The 24,919-nt window shown below is 40.4% G+C and overlaps 2 protein-coding genes across 3 annotated transcripts in view; both read right to left on the reverse strand.

Annotated features, from left to right (window-relative positions):
* The window catches only part of kat14 (lysine acetyltransferase 14), a 43,932-nt gene extending 35,797 nt beyond the window's left edge, over positions 1 to 8,135 (reverse strand). Inside the window, exon 1 of one of the 2 annotated variants that reach the window (XM_060831678.1) lies at positions 7,854 to 8,135. In XM_060831678.1, coding sequence (XP_060687661.1) covers positions 7,854 to 8,121 — 268 coding nt within the window. In that variant the 5' untranslated portion in view covers positions 8,122 to 8,135. The remainder of the gene's footprint in view (positions 1 to 7,853) is intronic. The other variant, XM_060831679.1, reaches the window with a different exon arrangement.
* Positions 8,136 to 8,181: 46 nt separating this feature from the next.
* On the reverse strand, positions 8,182 to 20,493 carry LOC132819830 (protein PET117 homolog, mitochondrial). Its single transcript, XM_060831680.1, has 2 exons — positions 20,337 to 20,493; positions 8,182 to 8,480 (listed from the first exon to the last, which is right to left on the reverse strand). The coding sequence occupies exons 1-2, from the start codon at positions 20,430 to 20,432 to the stop codon at positions 8,334 to 8,336; spliced, it is 243 nt and encodes an 80-aa protein (XP_060687663.1). The 5' UTR covers positions 20,433 to 20,493; the 3' UTR covers positions 8,182 to 8,333.
* Between the last annotated feature and the right edge of the window lie 4,426 nt (positions 20,494 to 24,919).

Consider the following 24,919-nt stretch of genomic DNA (forward strand, 5'->3'; position numbering starts at 1 on the left):
AAAGCACAGGAAACATCGATTCTTAGTTAAGTCCCTAATAACATTGAAACGTGGTACTGAAAAGGATGCAGAAACAGTTCCATTAACAATCCTACAATGACTGAAATGAGGGAGCACAATGATGCAGTCAAAAAAACATTTGCTATCAGTTTGTAGTACTACTTTGGTATGCTCTTAACCATATGCAGCAACCATTTCACACACAATACAGTATTATTAATAGCAGTGATGTGATTAATGTGTATTCACACTAGGTGAGGAAAGAATGTTAGCTGGAAATACAAGATGAAACTGTGCACTTTTCTCACTGAAATTGCCAGATCATCAACATCTGTCAGGATAACCACAGCTTAATGTCTCATTCACTCAAAAGGAATTTAGAACACGATTCATGGGTTATCACCAACAATGGCAGCATTTCTTGTTCATCTTCAATTTCGCCCAAGAAAATGCTGGTCAGCCATCTTGAAGAACCATTGTAGATTTGTGATAAGTACACGTTTAGTGATGTTCAGGAGGGAGTTCTAGGACATCTACCTAGCAAAATTAAAGAAACAACAATATCCTTCCAAGTAAGCAGTTGCTATTTGGAGTGTTTCTTGCAAGTCGTGAAATTCCCAGGTGCCTGATGGCCTCATCCTTGTCAAATGGAAGAGATTGTGACTTTAGAATGTGCTGTCAAAGAAACCTTGATGCATTACTGCAACCCATCTTGCATCGGCGGCGCAAAGAGTCAATATGTAAAATGGTGGACAAAGTACAATTCAGGAACGTCATTTGTTCTTGAACAGGCCCTCTTGAATATTGTTAGAGCTACATTCATCAAGGTAAGCATGAGGAATATTTTATCTTGCTCCTGACTTGTGCCTCATGGATGGTGGAAAGGCTTTGCTGAATCAGGAGGCAAGTTACTCACTGCAGAATACCCAGATTCTGACCAACTCTTGTAGCCAGAGAATTTGCACGGCTGGTCCAGTTAGGTTTCTAGTCAATGATGACCCCTGCAGGACATTGATGGTGTGGATTCAATGACAGTAATACCATTGAATATCTAAGTGGTTAGATTGCTTAAATCTGGAGTGGTGCTTATATTACTTGCCATTATCAACCCAAGCCTGAACATTCAACATGCAGCAGCACCTGGACAAAGACTGCTTCACTACATGAGGAGTTACAAATGCAATTAACCCGCTATTGTCATTAGCGAACAACATTCGTTTCTGATACTGTGGAGGAGGTAGGTCATAGAAGAAGCTGTGAAGGATGGTTAGGGTGAAGACTCTGCCTTGACAAACTCTTGCAGCTGAGATGTTTGATTCCCAACAATAAACACCTTCCTAAATTTGGCTCCAGTAAGTGGTAAGACTTCCCTAATACTTATTACTTCAATTTTACTGAGACATTTGATGCCACATTTAGTCAAATGTTGCTGGAACATTAAGGGCTGTCATTCTCACCTTTTGAACTTAGCTCTTTTGTCTTTAGTTAGAGCAAAGCTTTAACAAACTTTGGAGCCTAGAGATTCTGGCAGAACCCAAACTGAACAGCATTGAGCAAGTTGTTGCTGTACCATAACACTATCAATGACTCCTTCTGTTGATTTACTGATGAATGCAAATAAACTGAAGGATGCAATTTGCCAGGTTTGAATTGTACCAGTAAGTGGTTCATTGCAAAAATATCAAGTAGAAATCAGACCCGTAGAAATCAGACCCATTGCAATCCATTGCACATCAAGATTTCATGTAACTTAAGCTGGCAGTGGACTTGGAACTATATCTCTTGGCAATGCATGACATATAGTTCTTTGTCCACTACACACTTTAATGGATATTACTTCATTCAAATCTTCATATGATATGAACACAACTTATAGAAATGTCCTACATTGGAGGAAAAGGAAGCCCATGAAAAGCAAAAATTGGAAAATGCTGCAATTGCACAAAGCCAGTCACCTTTGAAGACAGAAAATAATGTGGGTTTAGATCCTTTGCCAGACCTAGACTGAAGACAATATTAGATTAGATTAGATTACTTACAGTGTGGAAATAGGCCCTTCAACCCAACAAGTCCATACCGACCCGCTGAAGCGCAACCCACCCAGACCCATTCCCCTACATTTACCCTGCACCTAACACTACGGGCAATTTAGCATGGCCAATTCACCTGGTGCTGTGGGAGGAAACCGGAGCACCCGGAGGAAATCCACGCAGACACTGGGAGAATGTGCAAACTCCACACAGTCAGTCGCCTGAGGCAGGAATTGAACCCAGGTCTCTGGCGCTGTGAGGCAACAGTGCTAACCAATGTGCCACCGTACCACCCACTTGAGTCTGATTGCATTTAATACCATTAAGAGACTAAATGAACTTTTGAGGTTCCAGTCCTGATTGACATCCTTCAGACCTGCTGTATTTATAGCATTTTCCATACTATTATTTTTTTCTTTCCAGGAGATAATTGTATTAAATTTATAAAAGAAAACAATGATGGTCAGTTCTATGATGCAATGGTTATATCCTTCAGCAACCCCACATTATACAAAAATTGTGCTTTAGAGAAACAGCGCTTAAAGTTTTGGTGGTGTAATCACATTAAGCCAACACACGTTTTTAAAGTTCACACTTTAGAAACAGCGTCCCCAATCCATCAATCGTGTTACAACAAATTTGCATTTATGAAACACAGGTTATAACACTAAACCTAACCTTGCAACTGCAAGAATCAAGTTACGAAGGTGACAGCAAATTGTAAATATAAACAAAGTTTCACTGTACTATTAGAAACACTGGGTAGAATTTTTTTCTTTTTGATTCCAAGTGTGAAGGCTGGCCTAGTAGCAGAAAGGAAGCCTGTTCAAGGAGGAGAAAGTGAGGACTGCAGATGCTAGAGATCAGAGTCAAGAATGTGGTGCTGGAAAAGCACAGCAAGTCAGGCAGCATCCAAGGAGAAGGAAAATCAACGTTTCGGGCATAAGTCCTTCATCAGAGTTTCCTGAAGGTTTCCTGTTCCTTGGCTGCTGCCTGACCTGCTGCGCTTTTCCAGCAACACATTTTCAGCTCTGATCTCCAGCATCTGCAGACCTCATTTTCACCTCTCATGAACTGATCAATATATTCCAATCACAAATAAGAATATACCAAGTTAATAGGTATGAATAGAGAGCTGACCAAGGCCAATCAGATGAATTGGCTAAAAGTTATGATAGTAAATAAACATATCGGAGATATTCCAAATGTTCAACAAAAATACATTTCAATGAAAAACAAAGACTATATGATAAAAATCTAAGCATGGCTTAGTAAGGGTTTAAAAGGTAGTATTAAGTTAAAAGAAGAAGCTTACAACACTATAAAGAAGTGTTAAGTCTGAAGAATACGAGTACTTTAGAAAAAAAAGAGCCATCAAAATGCTGATAAAAAGAGAAAAATTAAATGAGATTAAAGCAGCCAATAATGTACGAAACTGGTTAATACAGAGAAAAAAAAAGAGTAGCTGAAGTAATATTGATCCCTTAGAAGCAGAGACCGAAGAAACGATCATGAAAAATAAAGAAACGGTAGAGGTGTTAAACAAGTATTTCAAAATCTAGAGATTAATCAAGAGTGAGGAAATTGAGCGAGTTAATATCAATAAAGCAAAAGCACTAGGAAAATTCATGGAATCAAAATCTAACAATTCACAGGATTGAATGATTAACATCCTAGCACTCTTAAAAGAGTTGGCTGGCAATATAGTGAGTTCACTAGTTATGATTTTTCAGACTTCTCTAAATTCTGGAACAGTTCCAGCAGACTAAAAATTAGCCAATATAATTCTGATATTTAAGAAAGGAAAAAAGCAAAGAACTGTAGGCCAGATAGTTCAACTATGGTAATCAAGAAAGTGCTGGAATCTATTATGAAGAAAGTCTTAACATTGTTATGCTTTTCTAATTACAATCAGATCAAATCAACTTAGTTTTAAGAAAGGAGAATCCAGGATGATAAAATATATTGAGATGGTTTTGAGGATGTAATCAATAGTATAGACAAAGGGAACCAATAGATATAGTAGACTTGCATTTTCAAAAGGCTAGGTTCTCTTGAAAGCTCAATAGACAAAATAAGAGTTCCTGGAGTTGCAGGTGATATATTAGCATGGATAGAGGATTAGTGGATAGGAACCAGCCGAAGAAATAAATGGACTTTTTTTTAAACATTGGTAGATATTCAATGGAGTACTGCAATATCAGTGCTGCGGCCTCAGCTACATAAAATCTATAATCATGACTTAGAGGAAGAGATAAAGAGTAATACATCTATGTTTGTTGCATTCTCTCCTAGCTGCATACCAGCAAGTTGTGAAGAGGACAAACAGATTGAAAAAGAACATGCACATTGGTTAAGTGAGTGGAATACAAGGTGGTAGATCGAGTATGGTGAAGAATGAGATTATTTACTTTGGTCTGAAAAGAAGATTTATAACTTTAAACATCTTGTAAAAATAGTCAATATCAAATGTTCAGAGAGGCTCGGACATACTTGTAAAATGAACACAAAAAGCATGTAGGAACAGCAAACAGCTAGGAAAACAACTGGCATGTTGGCCTTTCTGACAAGGAGTTGGCATAGAAGAATAAAGCTATGGCTTTGGTGAGGGTGTCCTATGCCTACTTTGCTTGTGCCTCAATTCACTCATTTGATGCAAATTGTTCTTGATCCTGTGCCACCTGTTCAGAAGCTTCATCCACATTCTCATCAAATGAAGAAAAAGAATCAATGATATGAAATTCCACAAGGCCTCCCTCTCTGCAGGGCTCGAGATTGTGCAGAGTACAGTGAACTACCATGGTACAAGACACCAGCACTAGAATATGCTGAAGGCCTCCACTAGATTAGCATAGGCATCCACAGCCATCTTCAGTAACTTAATGGCCTATATGTCACTTTATTGAGCAAGGAGAAAGTGCCATATTTCTCTGCTATTGCAATGAGTGCTCCTCTCAGGCATGGGCACCATATCCTCAAAGAACAGCGCTTATGCTGAGGATTCACTTTCAACAGTTGCAGAATTGCACACAGATGGCATGGAAGCTCTCTTGTTCACAGAGGCCACTGACTGAGCACTGGGAAACTTCACAATCATGTGTGCAGTCAATACCACCTCAGTGAATCCAGCCATAGTCCCCAAAGTCCCCTTTGCTGGTCCTTTTTGCAAATGTGACACTGCTCCAGAGAATCACTTGCAGAATATACTGTATATACTCAAATAATAGCCAATCTCATGAAAACATTACCCCTACTTTTAGCCAAAAACATCTGGAGTTTTCCATTTATCTCATGTAAAAGTCGGCCCTAGTTCTTCACAGATCAACATTTGTGAGCCAGTCTGCCAGCCATCCAGTGTGCCAGCTGTCGCACTCTGCTCCTGAAATCCATTCCGCTGGCCGTCGCACTCCGCTCCGGGTTTCCAGAATTATTGTAATTTGTTATGTTTTCTTTTAATTATTTAGAGATTAATTGGGCTTCTGCTAACGATCAGTACGAATTGTGACAGCCATGAATTCCAGCCTCTCAGAAGTAAAATCCATGTAATAGTCGACTCTGTAAATTTAACCTTAAAGTAAAAGAAAATTTGACTAAATATGGTATATCCTGCCTCGCTGACACCTTTGTATGACCCCTTCGCAATAGTGATGGCACTCATGTAGGTTTTTACTGCCAGCTAGAAATGGTCATTGTTCACAATCCTCCCCCTTCCAGCACATTTTGCCTTTCAGATAATTAGTAGAGGCAACACTGATGCCCCACCTCAATGCTATGACTTCTAGCTGGTCAGGTTTTGAAGATGCGCTAATCTCATGCACTGCTCAAAAATACAAACTGCATCATAAAATTCAAGTCAGTTATATTCAAACTTATGTTGATTACTTTCTATCAAGCTCAAATGACATCCCATGTCACAGCACAATGTTCAGCCATCTTTCCCACTGCTTGTAAATTCCCTACAAGAAATTCCTCCCCATATGCTCCAGTGCCTCATACCCCACTTACAAACCCTGTAAATTTCAGCTCGTCAGTAATCATCCTCTTCCTATGCTTATAACATTATCCACAACATATAAAATTCGCATTGAGTGGACAATTACATGAATCTTTCTTCCCTGAACTGCTCTCCCAACCTTCCCCTTATACAAAATCAGCTGACCTCCATTCATTATAATTTATACACAGCCAATTCACAAGCTAGATTGATAACTGGGGGAAGCACAAAATGAATAAGAGTTAAGGAATACAAGGAAACTCTGATGTAGATTATTACAGTGTAGAAACAGGCCCTTCGGCCCAACAAGTCCACACCGGCCCGCCGAAGTGCAACCCACCCAGACCCATTCCCCTACATTTACCCCTTCACCTAACACTACAGGCAATTTAGCATGGCCAATTCACCTAACCTGCACATTTTTGGGCTGTGGGAGGAAACCCTCGCAGACACAGGGAGAATGTGCAAACTCCACTTGGTTCATTTCTATTTTCATCCCCAAACTTTGGTAATACAGAAATTACACTTACGCAAACCAAGAAGCTAGTGGACTGGCAGAAATAGGTTCCTGAACCTTATTTACAAATTAAGGGTGATCTGGAAGCATCTAATGCACCTCCACAGATAGTCCACTGCAGAAGAAAATTTATTTCAGGTCACCTGCAGCGGCCCTCAGGTAGGTTCAAAAAAAGGGTGATTGCTACGCTAAGTCACATGGACACTACTGCTCTGCCTGAGAAAGTTATTTCTTACAAAGTATAAATTTAAACATATTTAGGTGAAGATCACAGCAGTCTGTAAAGAAGCCAAAGGAAAGGCTGCCTGATTCAGAAATAACTAATTTTATATAGAAGATCTTCAAAAGGCAGTATACTCTTAATTAAATCGATTCTGGGAACCTAATTCTGGCTTAGACTTCCAACAAGTCTGCCTAATATGAAACCCATGTATTTAGAAGTAGGCTAACAACTGCAGGTTCTCATTCATACGGTTTGTTTTGCACACTTTTTAAGCCTTTTAAGAACCAGTGCAATACATACAATTTCAAAGAAATTAAAATGGCTACAATGTCTCTCACATATCTGAGAAATCTGGATTTTTATGATAAATTTTCAAAGGTTGTTGTAACCTTTTATCATTTTCGTAAATCTTGCAGCATTTTAGGCCCATGCAGAATCCTACTGCAATTCTGGTAATCATTTAGTAGGTTTGGCAGCATTTGTGGAGAGAGGAACACATTTAACTTTAGAGTCTATTATGACTAGGAGAAAGTGAGGACTGCAGATGCTGGAGATCAGAGCTGAAAATTGTGTTGCTGGAAAAGCGCAGCAGGTCAAGCAGCATCCAAGGAGGGCTTATGCCCGAAACATCAATTCTCCTGTTCCTTGGATACTGCCTGAAATGCTGCGCTTTTCCAGCAACACATTTTTCAGTCTATTATGACTCCTTCCCAGAGGAAGCCAGACCTACTGAGTTTCACCAACATTTTGTCTTTTAATTTAGGATCTCTAGTATTTTGCTCTTCTATTGACAATCAAAATGGAGGCTAATACTGCATCTAATCTACCAATAGATTTATTTTGTCTTTTAGTATTACTTATGGATATGATTAAATTTTCATAATCCTATTTTTTAAAAAGTGCATTTTCAGCGTACAAAACACATTACCATAAGCAGTTCGAATGCCTTTCATTTTTTACTGAATTCTACCACATAAGATTAATTTTCCACTATAATTTTGAGAAAAGTTTTGGATATTACAGCAATTCCATTATTTTAGTCTAATAAAAAGTACCACTGTTTCACTATTTCAGGAGTAATATACATACTTGCAGGTATCCATTTCTGGCATTTGTCACAGTAATACGACATCTCTTCCATCCAGGATGCTTCCCCTTCATCACCTAACTCACTGTTCAAAGAATCCCCACTGTGATCGTGGGACAGATCTACCGAAGCCTGATCTTCTGACTCAACTATTAGTAGGGTTTCCCCTTCAACTTCTCCTTCCTCCAAGCCTTCAGAGGCAGTCATTCGTGCACATTCATCCTCCATTTGGTGAGCCGTTAAGCTTTTTGTCTCTTCATTATCATCCATCTTCCCAAACCCCTGGCAAAGCTTACACTAGAAAGAGTCAATGGCTAGAACATCACAGCAGTCACCCAAATAGCAGCTTTATTCTTTATAAGTTAAATAATATTAAGACGTGTTTTTCTAGAATTATGGTAGGTAAAAATATCTGTCATTTATAAAACATCCAAAGTCATCACTGCTCATTTAAAGAAATGAGGCTACTGCTTTTCAGACTGTTAAGAGCTTCCCGGGGTCAATGAACTTTGCTGACGTCGATCTGCTTCCAATTTCTTTGTCAGACTAATCTGTTCCTCCAAAATTCGAAGATTCTCCTTTTTGCGTGCTTGTCGTTCAAGGTCTCTGAAAACTCCTTCTCTCAACCTCTATGGAAAGAAAAAAAAAGATTTAGCTTCTTTTAAAAACTCATCTAGTGATCAACATAAAAGTTACATTAATTTGTGCAACATTACTGTGCAACTTTAAAGATGCACATCCTAATCATCCAAGTGACTGGAAGTTCAAACACAGAAGCAAAAAAAGTGATTTTTCAATTAAGTCCTTAATAAGAGCGGAGATAGTTTAAACAATTGAAATGTTGCCAAATATAAGACCTATATAATGTTTTGTGTTAACCTGTGTGGGGGTTTATCAAAAGCTGATCCTAAAGAACACCATCTCAATCACATCACATCAGCTCTTAAAATGTGAGATTCTAGATTCAAGTATTAAATATTCCTCAAGCATCCATTCACCTTCCAAAAATGCAGCAAGTATAACAAGTAGTTGAAGTGCTATCAGTTTAACTTTCTAGCAGCTACAGCAGGAGCTAAAGTTATTAATTTTCAAACTAAAATGATGGAACAGGTACTTCACTGGGCCACATCTGTAATGTTAATCTTAGAAAAGAACCAACTCCGTAGGTCTACTAATAATATTAGAAGAGTATTAAACATGGCCCAGGTATGCCAGCAAGGGTCGATTCCGGGCTTGGTAGTCTCTCTGGATGCAGAGAAGACGTTTGACCAGGTGGAGTGGCTGTACCTCTTATGTACTGGAGGAGTTTGGTCTTCAAGAGTCTTTTTGCCAGGTGGGTGGCAGCGGTTCTTGCTAATGGTATAAGGTCGGATAATTTTAGTATCGGCAGAGGCTGCCGACAAGGGGTGCCCTCTCTCGCTGCTGTTATTTACGTTGGTGATTGAGCCGCTGGCAGACGCCATCCAGAGGGACCCCAACATAGTTGCTCCGGAGGCAGGGTTAGGGAGGCATATGGTCACCCTGACGCAGGTGACGTTCTTCTCTTTTTAACTGATCTTATCACATTTGTGCCCCATTTAATAGAAGGGGTTAATCTATTTGGTTTGTTTTCAGGGTATAAAATTAACTTTATGAAGTCGGAGGCCATGACTGTGGGGGGCTTTACTAGAATATACGATCTTGGGGGATGGGACCAGTTTCCCTTTCAGGTGGTCATAGAGTGGTCACAGGGAAGTTTCTTGTATGCGTACATTTTTATCACCCCAGCCTTTGATTAATTATATAAAGCTAACTTTGTGCAGTTGCTACAGAAGATAAGGCAGGACCTTCGGCACTTAGAGGATCTTCCAATATCTTGGTTGAGTAGAATAGCTCTGGTCAAAATGAATGTTCTTCTTCACATCTTATATCCCATGCGAATGCTCCCTTTGATGCTGCCTAGGCAAGCACTACAGAGGCTTGACAGTTGGCTTGGATCTATTATCTGGCATCATAGGCAGCCTCTTATTAAGCTGGCCAAACTGCAGCTTCCGCACAGGAATGGGAAGTTTGGAATTCCTGGATTTTAAGAAATGTCAATTGAGTTCCTTACTATCCGATGTGGTTGACTGGGCTTGCCAGGCCCTGTGGTCAATCTGACTGGACATAGACATCTCCCAGGCAAAATGCCCCTCATCTATTTGCTGTTTATGGACAAGATGAGGACTGTTATGGACCATTGTATAAACCCAATTGTTCTTAACACGGTTAAAGCATGGACAATGATAGGACAAGGTGAGGGCAACTAACAAAAACTTCCCCTTTCACTCCCATAGTAGGAATGTTAGGATTCCATCTGGGGCTGATGGACTCTGGCTTTAAACTCTGGCAGTTTAGAGGGCGTCTCTTGTTTGGGAGATTTATTTGATAGCGAAGTCATAATGTCTTTCAAGCAGCTATCTAGGAGGAACCTTTTTCGTTACTAACAGGTTCGGCACTTTATACAGAAAAAGATTACATTGATGGTTAGTCCCTATAAGTCGGATATGGAGAGGAGTGCGCTTCGGTCTACAGACACTCTCTCCATCAGCACCCTCTATTACTTGTTAGGAGGCAATGTTTCAAAGGATACTGAGCAGCTATGCAGAATCTGGACTCAAGAATGGGGGTAGAAAGCTCATCAGAGGCATGGGAGGATATTTGGTAGAACATAAGAAAGATTTTGATTTGTAACAGGATGCAGGCTATGCAACTGAAGGTACTCCACAGGGCTCATTTGACACAGGGGCAGCTTGTAAAATCTAAGACTGCAGCGACCCAATGTGCCCCAAATGTAAAACAGATGTTGGCACTCTTACTCATGGTTTGTGATCATGCCACAAGCTTCATAGGTATTGGGGTGCCATAGCGAGTGTTTTGGAAGAGGTTACTGAGGTTAAGGTGGATCTGGTGTCCCTCCTTTTGGGTTTGCCAAATCTCCCTTCTTTGGGCACATGAGAAGAAACTGTTTAATATTATTTCATTCTGTGAGAGGAGAATCATTCTAATGAGCTGAGTGTCACAGAATCCTCCAGAACTCCCGGGATGGTGTAGATTAGTCCTGGAGCATGTCCCCCTGGATTTCCTTACAAGTATGGTGCTCCAGAATACGGAACTATTTTACAGAACATGGTGGCCCTTTCTGAATTATATAGATGCAGACTTGTCGGCTATATTGGTCAGGGCCTTTGTGTAGTCACGAGGACTATGTCTGGTGGTCTGAGGGGCCCTGGGAGAAAGAATCCCAAATAAATATGGGTTTGCCTACTGATGCTCCCAGTGGTGGGATTGCACTGAGTGTAGTAACTTAACTGAATGTAATTTAATTTACATTGGTTTAACTTGGTTTAATTTAGCTTTTTTTAGTTATTTATTGAATTGTAGTTTTTGTAGGTTTTTTTCCTCTCACCTCAGTGGTTTGCGGAGTAGAGTAGTAGTTTGCATACTGTATACTATAATGTTGTTTTATTATTTTGTAGTGATTTTGTAATTTTGTAAAAATATTTACAGAAAAAACAAAAGAACCAACTCCTCTGTTGCATCTTTTCAATGGCAGTCAGAAATCCACAATCCACCAAGTATAGGGGTTGGGAGGTCATAATGCAACTGTAAAAGACCTTGGTTAGGCCACTATTGGAATACCGCCTGAAATTCTGGTCTCACGCCTATAAGAAGGATGTTGTGAAACTTGAAAGGGTTCAGAAAAGATCTACAAAGATATTGCCAAGGTTGAAGTGTCTGAGCTATAGGGAGAAGCTAAATAAATCAGGGCTATTTTCACTGGAGCATCGGAGGCTGAGGGGTGACTTTATGGAGGTTTGTAAAATCATGACAAGCACGGATAGAGTAAATAGACAAGGTCTTTTCCCAGGAGTAGGGGAATCCAAAACTAGAGGGCATAGGTTTAGGGGAACAGGGGAAAGACTTAAAAGGAACCGAAAAGACACTTTTTTTCACACAAAGGGTTGCTCTTGTATGGAATGAGCTGACAGAAGTAGTGATGGAAGGCAACATTTGAAAGGCATCTAGATGGGTATATGAATAGGAAGGATTGAGGGGGATATGGGCCAAATGCTGGCAAATAGGACTAGATTTATTTAGATATCTGATCGGCATGGATGAATTGGACTGAAGGGTCTGTTTCTGTGCTCTGACTCTATGACTCTATGTGTGTTGAGCCACATGTATATTAAAGTTTCACATTCCTGAAAGTGCCAACAAGAAACAGAATGTGATGGTGCAAGAGTGTAACATCAGGTACAGTATTAACCAGGCAAGTAGTACAAACCCAGTGTTAGAACCCTTGGCACATTCTATATGATCTTAGCTGGTTTACTTTCCACTGATCATTCTTGCTTTTTCCATAAATGAGGCCCCCTTGATCGAAAAACAGTCTACATCTCAATATCAAGTATCACTAGCAACAGAACTCCTCAGTTAATATGTTGGCTGCACTTTTTAGCCAAGTAATGATTATTACAAAGTCAATTTTGGAATTTCTATAACTCTGTGTGCTTCTAGACATAAGTTTCTAGCTTTCCTTGTGAGGTAATATCTAAGCTGAGATGCTGCCTTTTTCTCTCTCCCATTCCCTATCTTACAGAAAAGAAAAAGGACCAACCACTCAGAGATAACAAAGTTATCTGAGCCAGACAGCTAAAGAGAATAGATTGGATATAACACAGAAAAAAAATGAAACATCACACCACCATGGAGAGAAAGGATTATGAATTATCAACAGGAGGAAAGAAAAAATTGATGAAGACAAAACTGAAAGATGGAGTCCAGAGCAAGCAGCTATATTGATGGAATCTGCAACTTTAAAGCATTAATGGCTGCTAGAATGACTGGAAGAGAAGGAAGGGAGGTAAAAGTTAGAAGACTGAGAGGGAAGACAAAATAAGATGTCAGAAAGAGCAATAGAATAAGGTATAATGGAAAAGACAATATCGTGACAAGAAAGAAAGGAAAAAAAGAGGTGTCATGACTACTGATTTTTAGGATTCTAAAGGAACTGCCAAAGTCTGACGAGGAAAGGGCAACAACATATCGTTAATATTGCAACTTTTATGACATCTAATTTTACAACTCTGACATCAAAGCACCTTTCACAATTTAACATTAAGCAGCACAGCTGAGCAGGTACATGGCTTGACTGCACAATGAAACCCAAAATAACCAAAAGGTTTTGTTAAACAATAGGTAATATAGGCAAGTTGTAGATGTTTGTTCACACACAAAACTCCAAACAAAAAAGGTATTAGCCATTAGATAGAAAGAAATGTGAAAGAGTTAAAGGAAGAATCTTTCAAAGCAGGAAAATGTCATTTCAGACTGTAATTTGATTCTACTCTAAGGAACATACAAGATTATAGAGAGTTTATTTTAAAATAAAAAAAGAAATACACTAGAGCAGTACTAGAGCAACACAATCACTACTGGAAGTTCCAACACAAGCATAATAGTAATATGAAAAACCGTGCAAAGAAACTCTTGGTTCAAAAATTATACACAATGTATCAGAAAGCAAAATCATTTGCATTTTTTATATAGGAGGGTTATCCAGTGTATTAGGAGAAAGTGAGGACTGCAGATGCTGCAGACCAGAGTTGAAAAATGTGTTGCTGGAAAAACACAGCAGGCCAGGCAGCATCCGAGGAGCAGGAGAATTGATGTTTCGGGCATAAGCCCTTGATTCCTGAAGAAGGGCTTATGTCCGAAACGTCGATTCTCCTGCTCCTCAGATGCTGCCTGGCCAGCTGTGTTTTTCCAGCATCACATTTTTCAATATCCAGTGTATTACTCCATTAACTTGTTAATCAATACCATGGGACACAAAGATAGCATGCAAACAACCTGATTGTGCATGCACAATCTGTCACAACAATCTGCAACATTATGCCAGGGTGGAGGTCACAGGAATGCAGTTAAGGAACATGAAGGTGACTCTGGGATAATCTTGACTAAAGTGGCCAAGCACTGACTTTCACTAATGAAGTCTCTCAACATGTACATATGACAACAGCACTCACAAATTGGCAAAGCCAAACATGTTCAGCTCAGGAGTTTTAAAAGAGTCTATCCTGCAGACAATGATTCTTGTATTGATAATTATGCAGCAGAATCACAAGATTATATATTCATTTTAGCAACAGGTCATTTTAATGTAAGTATCCTAATTTATCTGGAAAAAATGGAGAAGACCAAATACAAGGTCACAAGTCATCCTTCACTGGAATCAATGTTTCTTATCATGCAATGGCTTCAAAGGGAAAATTCCATATTGAACAGTACAATAGTAGAAGAAACTCTGGGCTAGCCAGCCCTCTTACACCAATAAAAAAGGAGAAACTGTTGCCAAAGCTAGTCAAGAAATCCATTTTTATACACTGGATCATAACAGAATGGTGACAGAAACTGCAATGTTACAGGTAATCAATCAGCTGTTAGTTAAAAGCTATTGAGCTAACTAAAAGCAAATGCTTACATTTGAGACTAATTTTATTTTGGCTTTGACAATGCAACAGTTAAAAATTCTGCGATTTTTGAGAAGATTTGTAGCTCAGGATGAGGTTCAGGTTGTAAGTTTGCTTGCTGTGCTGGAAGGTTTGTTTACAGACGTTTTGTCACCATGTTAGGTAACATCATCAGTGAGCCTCCAGGTGTTATGTCCTGCCTTCTATTTGTGTCTTGGTCTCTTAAGCTGGATGATATTTCTAGTTCTTTTTCTCAGAGATTGGTAATTGGAGTCCAAATGTGTGTGTTTATTGATGGAGTTCCAGTTTGAATGTCAGGAGGAATTCCTGTGTCTCTGTTTAGCCTATCCTAGGATGGATGTGTTGTCCCAATCGAAGTGGTGTCCTTCTTCGTCTGTATGGAAGGATACTAGTAATAATGGGTCATGTCTTTTGGTGGCTAGTTGGTGTTTGTGTATCCTGGTGTCTGCCTGTCTGTCCAATGTAGTGTTTGTTACAGTTATTGCATGGTATTGTGTAAATGACATTTGTTTTGCTGGTTTGTTTTGTATAAGGTTCTTTAGGTTCATCAGCCGCTGTTTAAATGTGTTGGTAGTCCCATTTACCAACCTCTAAGAAAAAGAACCGGAAATGATATCACCCACCTCAAGAGACCAGACAAATAGAAAGTGGGACATAACACCAGCGCTTCACCAGAGGCTCACTCATGATTACGTTTTCAATATATTCAGTGTTGCACTGTTTTGTCTGCATCCTGAGATCCACATTCAATGGCACCACCACATGCACATTCTTGACCTCTCTTCAACAGCACTGATTCTTCCCATTCACAAGCAATCTGTTCTACAGGCTGAACTTGTTTGCACATTTTTGTTAATTCTATCACTTCTTCCAAGTGTAAAGTTCTACTATAGATCTTAGCTATGCCTGCATTTCAATTGGTTATGTAGAACATTCTTTGTTCCAAAACAAAAACAGAAATTACTGGAGAAACTCAGCAGGTTCAGCAGAACTGAATGGTCACCAGACTTGAAACATTAACACTTTTTCTTCCCACAAATGCTGCCAGACCTACTGAGTTTCTCCAGCAAATTTGGTTTCTGTTTCAGATCTCCAGTATTCACAGTTCTTTGTTTTAATTCTACTGAATTCCCCTTCCTTGCTTATTTAATAGTAATGACTGCATCAATACCACATGCTGGTCTTATCCTGAACCGGGAAATTTCATGAATTTCATTTTTAAATTTTTATATTTCTGTCACCCTCACATGATGAGTCTCCACTTCTTTCCTTCCCTTTCTTGACATCTCCACTTCTAGTGATAGCTATCGACTAATATACACATGTCAACTGTCTCCCCGATTACATTTCCTTTTTCCCTCAGCTGAAGATCCCATCATCAGCAATCATTCATTAGTGAGTATGACTGTTTACTGAAGAGTCTGTCACTGGGCATGGGTTCCGCGGGTCCACATGTAGCTGATAGACCCAGGTTACGAGAGAGACAGACAGACAGATAGATAGGCAGAGAGAGAGGGACAGAGAGAGAGACAGACAGAGAGACAGCACACAAGAGAGAGAAAGAAAACGAGAGAGACAGGCACAATGATGCAAGCGCAGTCACATCAAACGGCTTGCACAGGAACTCTGCACCCACACCTCCATTCATGGCGCCGAAGGATCATTCCACATCTGGCAGAGATCTACTTGCAATACCGTCAAACCTCATTTACTGCATCCATTGCTCTCGACGTAGTCTCCTCTACACTAGAGAGACTGAGTGCAAACTCACAGAGTGGTTCAGGGAACATCTCTGGTCTGTATGTATCAACCAACCCCATCTCCTTGCAGCCATCCATTTTAACTTCCCCTCCCACTACCCCCACGACATGTCCATTCTGAGCACTTTAATCGGTCCAAAGGCAGTACTCAGATTGTGGAGATTCATCATGTTCATGGATGTCAGCCTTAGAGGGAGCTTCCCAGGTAAAGTTAATAGTCCATGTTTTGGAGGATTTCTCTATCGACCTTAGTGACAGGACGATTTGGGACAGACTCGTAAAGGCTTTGCGTCTTCTTGAGTCTGAAACCAATTCTTTGATATGCTTCAACAAGGGCATTAAATGAGGCCTGAAGATTCTCTTCAACAAGAGCAGAAATGACATTGTCGTCCACATATTGAAGTCCGACAAGTGAAGTCAGTGACGTTTTGTCCTTGAATTTCAACCAGCTGATGTTGAAAAGCTCTCTGCCCATCAAAGATCATCCTGGGCTCCCAACTAGTTGCCATTAGACACAAAGAGTAGAAAAGCAGCAAACTAGATGTGATTCCAGCAGAGCTTTTCAAACTTAAGAGGAGCAGAGGTTACCTGTCAGCTCCAAATGTATTTGAAAATCCCACACAAAAAAGAAATCACTGCTGATCTTAGTGACGCTACCATCACTGTCTTCACGAATATCCACACCACTGGGAAGCTTGTTCTTGACAAGTAGAATGGTGATACATGCAGATGGAGAAAACCGTGAGGCAATGACACATCCTGCTTGACCTCAAAGGATTCTGTCATATTACCATTATTGAGGACTGTTGGCAACATTGCAGTGTTGAAGAGACTGAGGATATTGATCAGATTCATTAGTTCTTGATTTAAACAGTTCACAAAAAAGATCAACATTGAGTAGCTTCAAGAACCAAGCAGACTAGTGAACTTCTAATAATGCCTTCACCAACATTTCCAAAAAGGTTAACTTAAATGGAGTCGAGGAAATCTGGAAAAAGCTGAAATTGGTCACCATCACATGCTGCGAAGAAATCAGACTACACAAAGACTAGTTTGATGAGAATGTCCACATAATCCAAGATCTCATCAACAAGAAGGGGACGGCTCTCCATGCCTGGTATAACAACATTTCCACTGAGGCAAAGAGGACCTGATCAAGTGTATCCTAGGACATTGTGGAAAGTTAGGGAAGAAACTGTAGGGCCCCTAGCATAAATATTTGTATCATCTATAACTATGGGTCAGGTGCCAGAGGACTGGAGAGTGGCTAATATTATTCCTTTAGTTAAGAAAGGCTTTAAAGAGGTGAGAGTGAGAGCGAGAGGGAGAGAGAGAGAGTTACAAAGTAGAATCAAAGAAACCAAGAACCAATGATGGAACCACACCATTGACAGAAACCACAATCTTATTTGGAATAAGGCAAATTATAAGGGTTTGAGACAATAACTTTCAAAGGTTGATTGGATCCCTTTGCAGATAAAAGGATGACTGACAAATGGAAGACTTTCAAAAGGGTGTTAACGAGAGTTCATTTGGATTATGTTCCTGCTAGAATAAAGGGGAAGGCTAGTAAAAGTCAGGAACTACAAATGAATAAAGATATTCAGGTTCTAATCAAGAAGAAGAAAGAATCATATATTAGATTTAAACAACTGAGATTAAGTGAATCACTTGATGTGTATAAAGAGTATAAGGGCAGCTTTAAGAGGGAAATCAGGAAGGCAAAGAGGATATATGAGATAGCCTTGTCAGATAAGGTTAAGGGGAAATAAATGTTGATGTTTTGAAAACAGTTCACATTACAGAACAGCTCTTAAAAACACATAAATCTCTGGGACCTGATCAAGTGTATTCTAGGACATTGTGGGAAGTTAGGGAAGAAATTGTAGGGCCCCTAGCATAAATATTTGTATCATCTATAACCACAGCTGAGGTACCAGAGGACTGGAGAGTGGCCAATATTATTCCTTTATTTAAGAAAGGCTGTAAAGAGAAGCCTGGGAACTACAGACCTGTGAACCCAACATCAGTGGTGGATAAGCTGTTGGAGGTGAATCAGAGAGGGGGAGGGGGAGGGAGAGCGAGAGGGACTGCAAAGAGAACTGTTTCAAAATTGTCAACAAACAAACAATTAGCTTATTAAAATCTAGGGACGTTTGAAATCAATGAGGTGATGTCCTACTTGCAAATGAATGGATAATCTCTATCTTAAGGCTACATGGATGCAGGAGCTGCCTTAGGGGAAACTACAGCAGATTCTATTGTCTATTATTGTTCAATATAAATCTGATATAATACAAGGAATAGTATCTAACTCCCTGTTTAAAATATTCCAACTTTGTGAATGTGATAAAAATGCATCAGCTGTGGATTTGCCAATCTCAAGAATGTGTTTCTTTTGTGCATGAATGGTAAGGGTACAGCTAGTTAGTGTAGAGATAAGGGATTTCTTCTCAAAAGTAGTGAATCTATGGAATTACTTACCAGAGAGCTGTAGAGGCAGTGTCATTAAGTACAAATTTAAGGCTGAAATTGATCACTGGGGAAATCAAGGTTATAGGGAAATGGTAGGAATATGGCCATTAGGAGGGTCAGATCAGCCATGATCCAACTTCATCAATGGCTTACTCCTGTTCCTATTTCTTATGGTCTTATAATCAAGGTCAAGGTAGATGGATTTTTAATCAAGAAATGAATTAAGGGTTGTAGGTTTAAAAAAACACAGGAAAATGGAGTTGAAGAATATCAGATCAGCCATGTTCTTACTGAATGATGAGCAGGCTCAATGGGCTGAAACGTTCCACTTCTGTTACTACATCTTAGTCTTATGGATATATGTAGAAGTTATTTTGAAATAAACATTTATTAACTTACACCTGTTGTTTTGTATCAATTTATTTCCTGTAGATTATAGGAAATAAATCATAACATGTGCAAAGATTTAAAGTTTAATGGGGTTTTGATAATTATGTAGGATATTGATAAATTCTTCTAATTCTGCTTTGAAGAAAGCTCAAGTACATCAAGACAAAGAGAGAACTTAATGTCACCACATGACTGCACCTAACAAAGGAACTGTTGAGAATGAAAAAGTATTCCCTGAAATTTGAAAGAAGCCATAAAAGTGTCCTGTGCCAAATGATTAGAGAATTGCAGGTGTAGCATCATTATTTAAAAGGACAACTTAAAAATAAAGTCAGCAACAATAATTCAGAAAAAAAGTAAATTGCACAAGTTACATAAAGTAAAGACACTCATCAAAAATTTATTAAAGGCAAAAATCAGGTAAACTAACTTGTTTTTGTTGAAGTTATAGAAAGTTCGTGAGGGTAACTGAGGGTACACAAGACTTCAAAATACATTTAATTGGAGTGTCACACAATGAGCTTGTTAGTAAAGTCAATAAAGAATAGCAACAACATATACGCAACATTCGGTAGGTGACAACAAACAGAGTACTACTGTAGATGATTTAAAATCAATTTGTTCATGTGTATTTTAGATTAGAGTATTGAGTGTAATGGGGTTCCCCAGAGGTTGGATACCGTTTGTTTATACATTTTAATGACCATGAGTTGGGGGCACGGAATAGTTTCAAAATTTGCAGATTTGCTCAAGGTAAGTTCTTTAAAGAGAGAGAAAAAAAGTTCTCTGACAAGGTACCAAGAGAACACTAATTTAAAGGAGCTGGTAACAGAACCAAAGGCAACCTTAGGGTCTTGTGGGGGCCGATCAAATGCGGTTTTTAAAAGAGCATCTGAATAGTAACAAAGGGGAAAAGGGACGGGGAAGCGTAAGTAGGTAATTTTTTTCGGGTGTGATGGACTTTAATATAAAACAGTAATATTGTGTGTGCTGGTGGTTGTTTGTGGTACACGCGGTGCTGGCAGTTCCTGCAGTCCAGGCCTGATGGAGACGGGAGGCCCAGAGCCGCTGGCGAAAAGCGCCAGGAGACAACGCGGGGCCACACGCGCCATCCCCTTCACACCGTCACGTGCTCCAACCGTCGCCTCACGAGCCGGTGGGGGTCGGCTCGAAATCCCGCTGCGAACGAAGCGCCCTCCCACACCTCAAAGCCCGCATCCTGAAGGGGGATGGGGGTGTCCATGACTGGGATCAAACTTCAAGCTCCAGTCCGAGGCTGCGTCTGGCCTCGAACCCCTCTCCCCGCTCTGATTTTAGCGGCTCGAATACCGTTTGAAATACCCACCTCCTTGTCCAGATGCTGCTTAAAATGGACCCCGGCCACCGTCCCTACTGTCAGCACCACGGAAACACCGAAGACCGCCTTAGACACTGTCGACATTCTGCGGCCTGGAAATCCCGGCCCGTCACCATGGAGACCGAGACCCCATCAGCCGAACGCCGAGGACGAGATTTCAGGCGTGAGCGGCCGAGTGAAGAAAAGGAGATGGGCAGAGGGGAAGGTCCAACTGAAAGGAAGCACCGTCACCATGGAGACCCTGGAGCGCGCCAAGAGTCAGATCTGATTTTGACCACACCTGAGAGTAGACGGACAAAGTCTGAAGCTTCCTTTGATTCTGATCTTGTAATCCTGAGGAAGAGCCTGTTTCATATTTGACACAACATTCGGCCGAGAGGTCGATGCTTCTTTTTAAACTCAGATTATACAGATGTAGTAAAGGGGAACTTGGAAAATTAACAATTCGACTCGACAAAACCATCATGGCGTAATGAGAGGGAAATGTATTTGACATTTAAACATTTTTGAGGGTGCAACTGGCTCTGCAGACTTGTTTGAAAATTGTGGAATATTTATGTTTTCAGAAGGCATTCAATAAAACATTAATGCCGCACGAAATAAATACACAAGATAGGGGTCATGGAATTGTGGTTTCGTTCAGAATCAGAATATACGGAGGGGACACGAGGTGGCAAAATAATTTAAAGAGGCTTCAAAGGGATTTAAACCAGTTAAGTGGGCGAAATAGCAATTGAGTATAGTGTGAAACATTCATTTTGATTGGAAGAATGAATAAGAAGAATATTATTTTTAAAAGCAACTGACTAGTGAATGTTGGCATGAGCAAGGACACTTTAAGATTGTACAAATTACAGTGTAAATATGCAATTATAGAGAACAATAAGGAAGATAAATTACATGTAATTTCAAGCAGGAGAGGTGGCACATAAGGGGAAGGAAGTCTTTTGTTGCAGTTTTCTTAAGGATATGAGCATTGCAGTCTAGTCATTATTTGTTGCCCATAGCTAATTGCTCCTGAGAAAGTGGTGGTGAGCTGCCTTCTTGAACCACTGCAGTCCATGTGCTGTATGTTGCCCAGGTAAAAACAATGACTGCAGATGCTGGAAACCAGATTCTGGATTAGTGGTGCTGGAAGAATACAGCAGTTCAGGCAGCATCCAAAGTGCAGCGAAATCGACGTTTCGGGCAAAAGCCCTTCATCAGGAATCATGTATGTTGACCCACAATGACCTTACAGAGGGAATTCCAAGATTTTGACCCAGTGACAGCGAACAAATGGTGATGTATTTCCAAGTCAGGATAGTGAGTGCTTGAAGGGGAACTTGTAGGTGGTGATGTATCTGCTGCCTCTGTCCATCTCGATGAAACTGTTTATAAATTTCAAAGTGCTATCTAAGGATCTTTGAATTGCACATTTTGTAGATAAAACACAGTGCTGCTACTGAGCCTTGATACTGGAGAGAGTGGATGCTTGTGGATGTGTCAGTCAGCCAGTCTGTTTTTTCCTGATGGTGTCAAGCTTCTTGAGTGTTATTGGAGCTGCACCTACCCAGGCAAATGGGAAGTATTCGATCACACTCCTGACGTGCTTTGAGAAGTCGAGGTGAGTTATTTGCCTCTGAACATTGTGCAATCATTGGCAAACATCCCCACTTCTTATCTTGTGATAGAGGGAAGATAATTAACAAAGCAGCTGAAGATACTTGGGCCTAGAATACTACCCTGAGGAACTCCTGCAGAGATTATTGACCTCCAACAACCACAACCTGCTTCCAATGTGCCAGTGTTACTCCTACCAGCAGAGAATTTTCCCCGATACCCATTGATTCCAGTCGAGAGTGTGGTGCTGGAAAAGCACAGCAGGTCAGGCAGAATCTGAGGAGCAGGAGAATTGATGTTTCGGGCGTAGGCCGTTTATCAAGCTCTTCAATTCTCCTGCTGTGTTTCTCCCACTCTCGACTCTGGTCTCCAGCATCTGCAGTCCTCACTTTCTCCTACCCATCAGTTCCAGTTTTGCAAGGGCTCCTTCATGCTACATTCAGTCAAATGTGGTGTTGGTGTCAAGGCTGTCACTTTCACCTTGTCTCTGGAATTCAGCTCTTTTGTTCATGAACCAAGGCTGTAATGAGCTCAAGAACTGAGTAGCCCTGGCAAATCCAAACGGGGCATCAGTGAGCAAGTTATTGCTGAGCAGGTGCCACTTGATAGGACCATTGATGACAGCTTCCATCACTTTAATGATAATTGAGAGAAGGTTGATAGGGACAGTAATTGGCTAAGTTGATTTGTTTTGCTTTTTGTGTATAGGACATACCTGGGCAATTTTCCATATTATCTGGTAGATGCTAGTGTTGTAACTGTACTGCAACAGCTTGGCTATGGAAGCAGTGAAATCTGGATCACAAGTCTTCAGTATTATTGGCAGAAATGTTATCAGTAAACTTTGCACGGTCAGGAAGTAGAGATCACATCAAGAGTGAGACACAGCCTGAGTGAGTACATAATTAGGGAATTTGGTGTAGGGGGAAAAGATGCTTTTTGCTCGTTTATTTTGAGTCAATTTCTAACTTTTTTTTTAACCAGGATAAATTGAAGCCCAGGAATGGGCCCAGCACTTGAGTGACACCACAGATAGTCCATAAACTCATTGGTGATTATTACTAATTTGTCTATGGAAATATTTGCAAGGTACAAATTGAAAGACGTATGATTTTTTTAAAATCAAATTAAGAGCTAAGTAATTAAAATAGAGATACTGAGCCAGATAATGTGTAGTAACTGCAAGAGTATAGTCACTGGCCCCAAAGTGCTCCCCCACTGACACCTCAGTCACCTGCCTTGCCTTATTTCCCAAGAGTAGGTCAAGTTTTGCACCTTCTCTAGTAGGTACATCCAAATACTGAATCAGAAAATTGTCTTGTACACACTTAAGAAATTTCTCTCCATCTAAACCTTTAACACTATGGCAGTCCCAGTCGATGTTTGGAAAGTTAAAATCCCCTACCATAACCACCCTATTATTCTTACAGATAGCTGAGATCTCCTTACAAGTTTGTTTCTCAATTTCCATCATCAGAAGAAAATTGAGAAAATCCATCTGCCACTTCTCAGCCCATTGGCCCATCTGATCCAGATCCTGTTGTAATCTGAGGTAACCCTCTTCGTTGTCCACTACACCTCCAATTTTGGTGTCATCTGCAAACTTACTAACTGTACCTCTTATGCTCGCATCCAAATCATTTATGTAAATGAAAAAAAGTAGAGGGCCCAGCACCAACCCTTGTGGAACTCCACTGGTCACAGGCCTCCAGTCTGAAAAACAACCCTCCACTACCACCCTCTGTCTTCTACCTTTGAGCCAGTTCTGTATCCAAATGGCTCGTTCTCCCTGTATTCCAAGAGATCTAACCTTGCTAATCAGTCCCCTATGGGGAACCTTGTCGAACGCCTTACTGAAATCGATATAGATCAAATCTACTGCTCTGCCCTCATCAATCCTCTTTGTTACCTCTTCAAAAAACTCAATCAAGTTTGTGAGACATGATTTCCCATGCATAAAGCCATGTTGACTGTCCCTAATCAGCCCTTGCTTTTCCAAATACATGTTTATCCTGTCCCTCAGGATTCCCTCCAACAACTTGCCCACTACCAACATCAGGTTCACCAGTCTATAGTTCCCTGGCCTGTCCTTACTACCTTTCCTAAACAGTGGCACCACGTTAGCCAACTCCAGTCTTCCGGCACCTCAGCTGTGACTATCGATGATACAAATATCTCAGTAAGATGCCCCACAATCACTTCCCTAGCATCCCACAGAGTTCAAGGGTACACCTGATCAGGTCCTGGGGATTTATCCACTTTTATGCGTTACAAGATATCCAACACTTCCTCCTCTGTAATATGGACAGTTTGCAAGATGTTACCATCTACTTCCCTACGTTCTATATCTTCCACGTCCTTTTCCACAGTAAATACTGATGTAAAAAATCGTTTAGTAAGTGCCCCATCTCCTGCGGCTCCGCACAAAGGCCGCCTTGCTGATCTTTGAGGGGTCCTATTCTCTCCCTCATTACCCTTTTGTCCTGAATGTGTTTGTAAAAGCTCTTTGGATTCTCCTTAACTCTATTTGCCGAAGCTATCTCATGTCTCCTTTTTGCCCTCCTGATTTCCCTCTTAAGTATACTCCTACTGCCATTATAGTCTTCTAAGGATTCACTCAATCTCTCCTGTCTATACCTGACATATGCTTCCTTCTTTTTCTTAACCAAACCCTCAATTTCTTTAGTCATCCAGCATTCCCTATACCTATCAGCCTTTCCTTTCACCCTAACAGGAATATACTTTCTCTAGACTCCCGTTATCTCAGTTCTGAAGGCTTCCTATTTTCTAGCCGTCCCTTTACCTGCGAACATCTGTGCCCAATTAGCTTTTGAAAGTTCTTGCCTAATATCTTCAAAATTGGCCTTTCTCCAATTTAGAACTTCAGATTTTAGATCTGCTCTATCCTTTACCATCACTATTTTAAAACTAATAGAGTTATGGTTGCTGTCCCCAAAGTGCTCCCCCCG

The sequence above is a fragment of the Hemiscyllium ocellatum genome, chromosome 10, assembly GCF_020745735.1.
Source record: "Hemiscyllium ocellatum isolate sHemOce1 chromosome 10, sHemOce1.pat.X.cur, whole genome shotgun sequence".
Classification (NCBI taxonomy): domain Eukaryota; kingdom Metazoa; phylum Chordata; class Chondrichthyes; order Orectolobiformes; family Hemiscylliidae; genus Hemiscyllium; species Hemiscyllium ocellatum.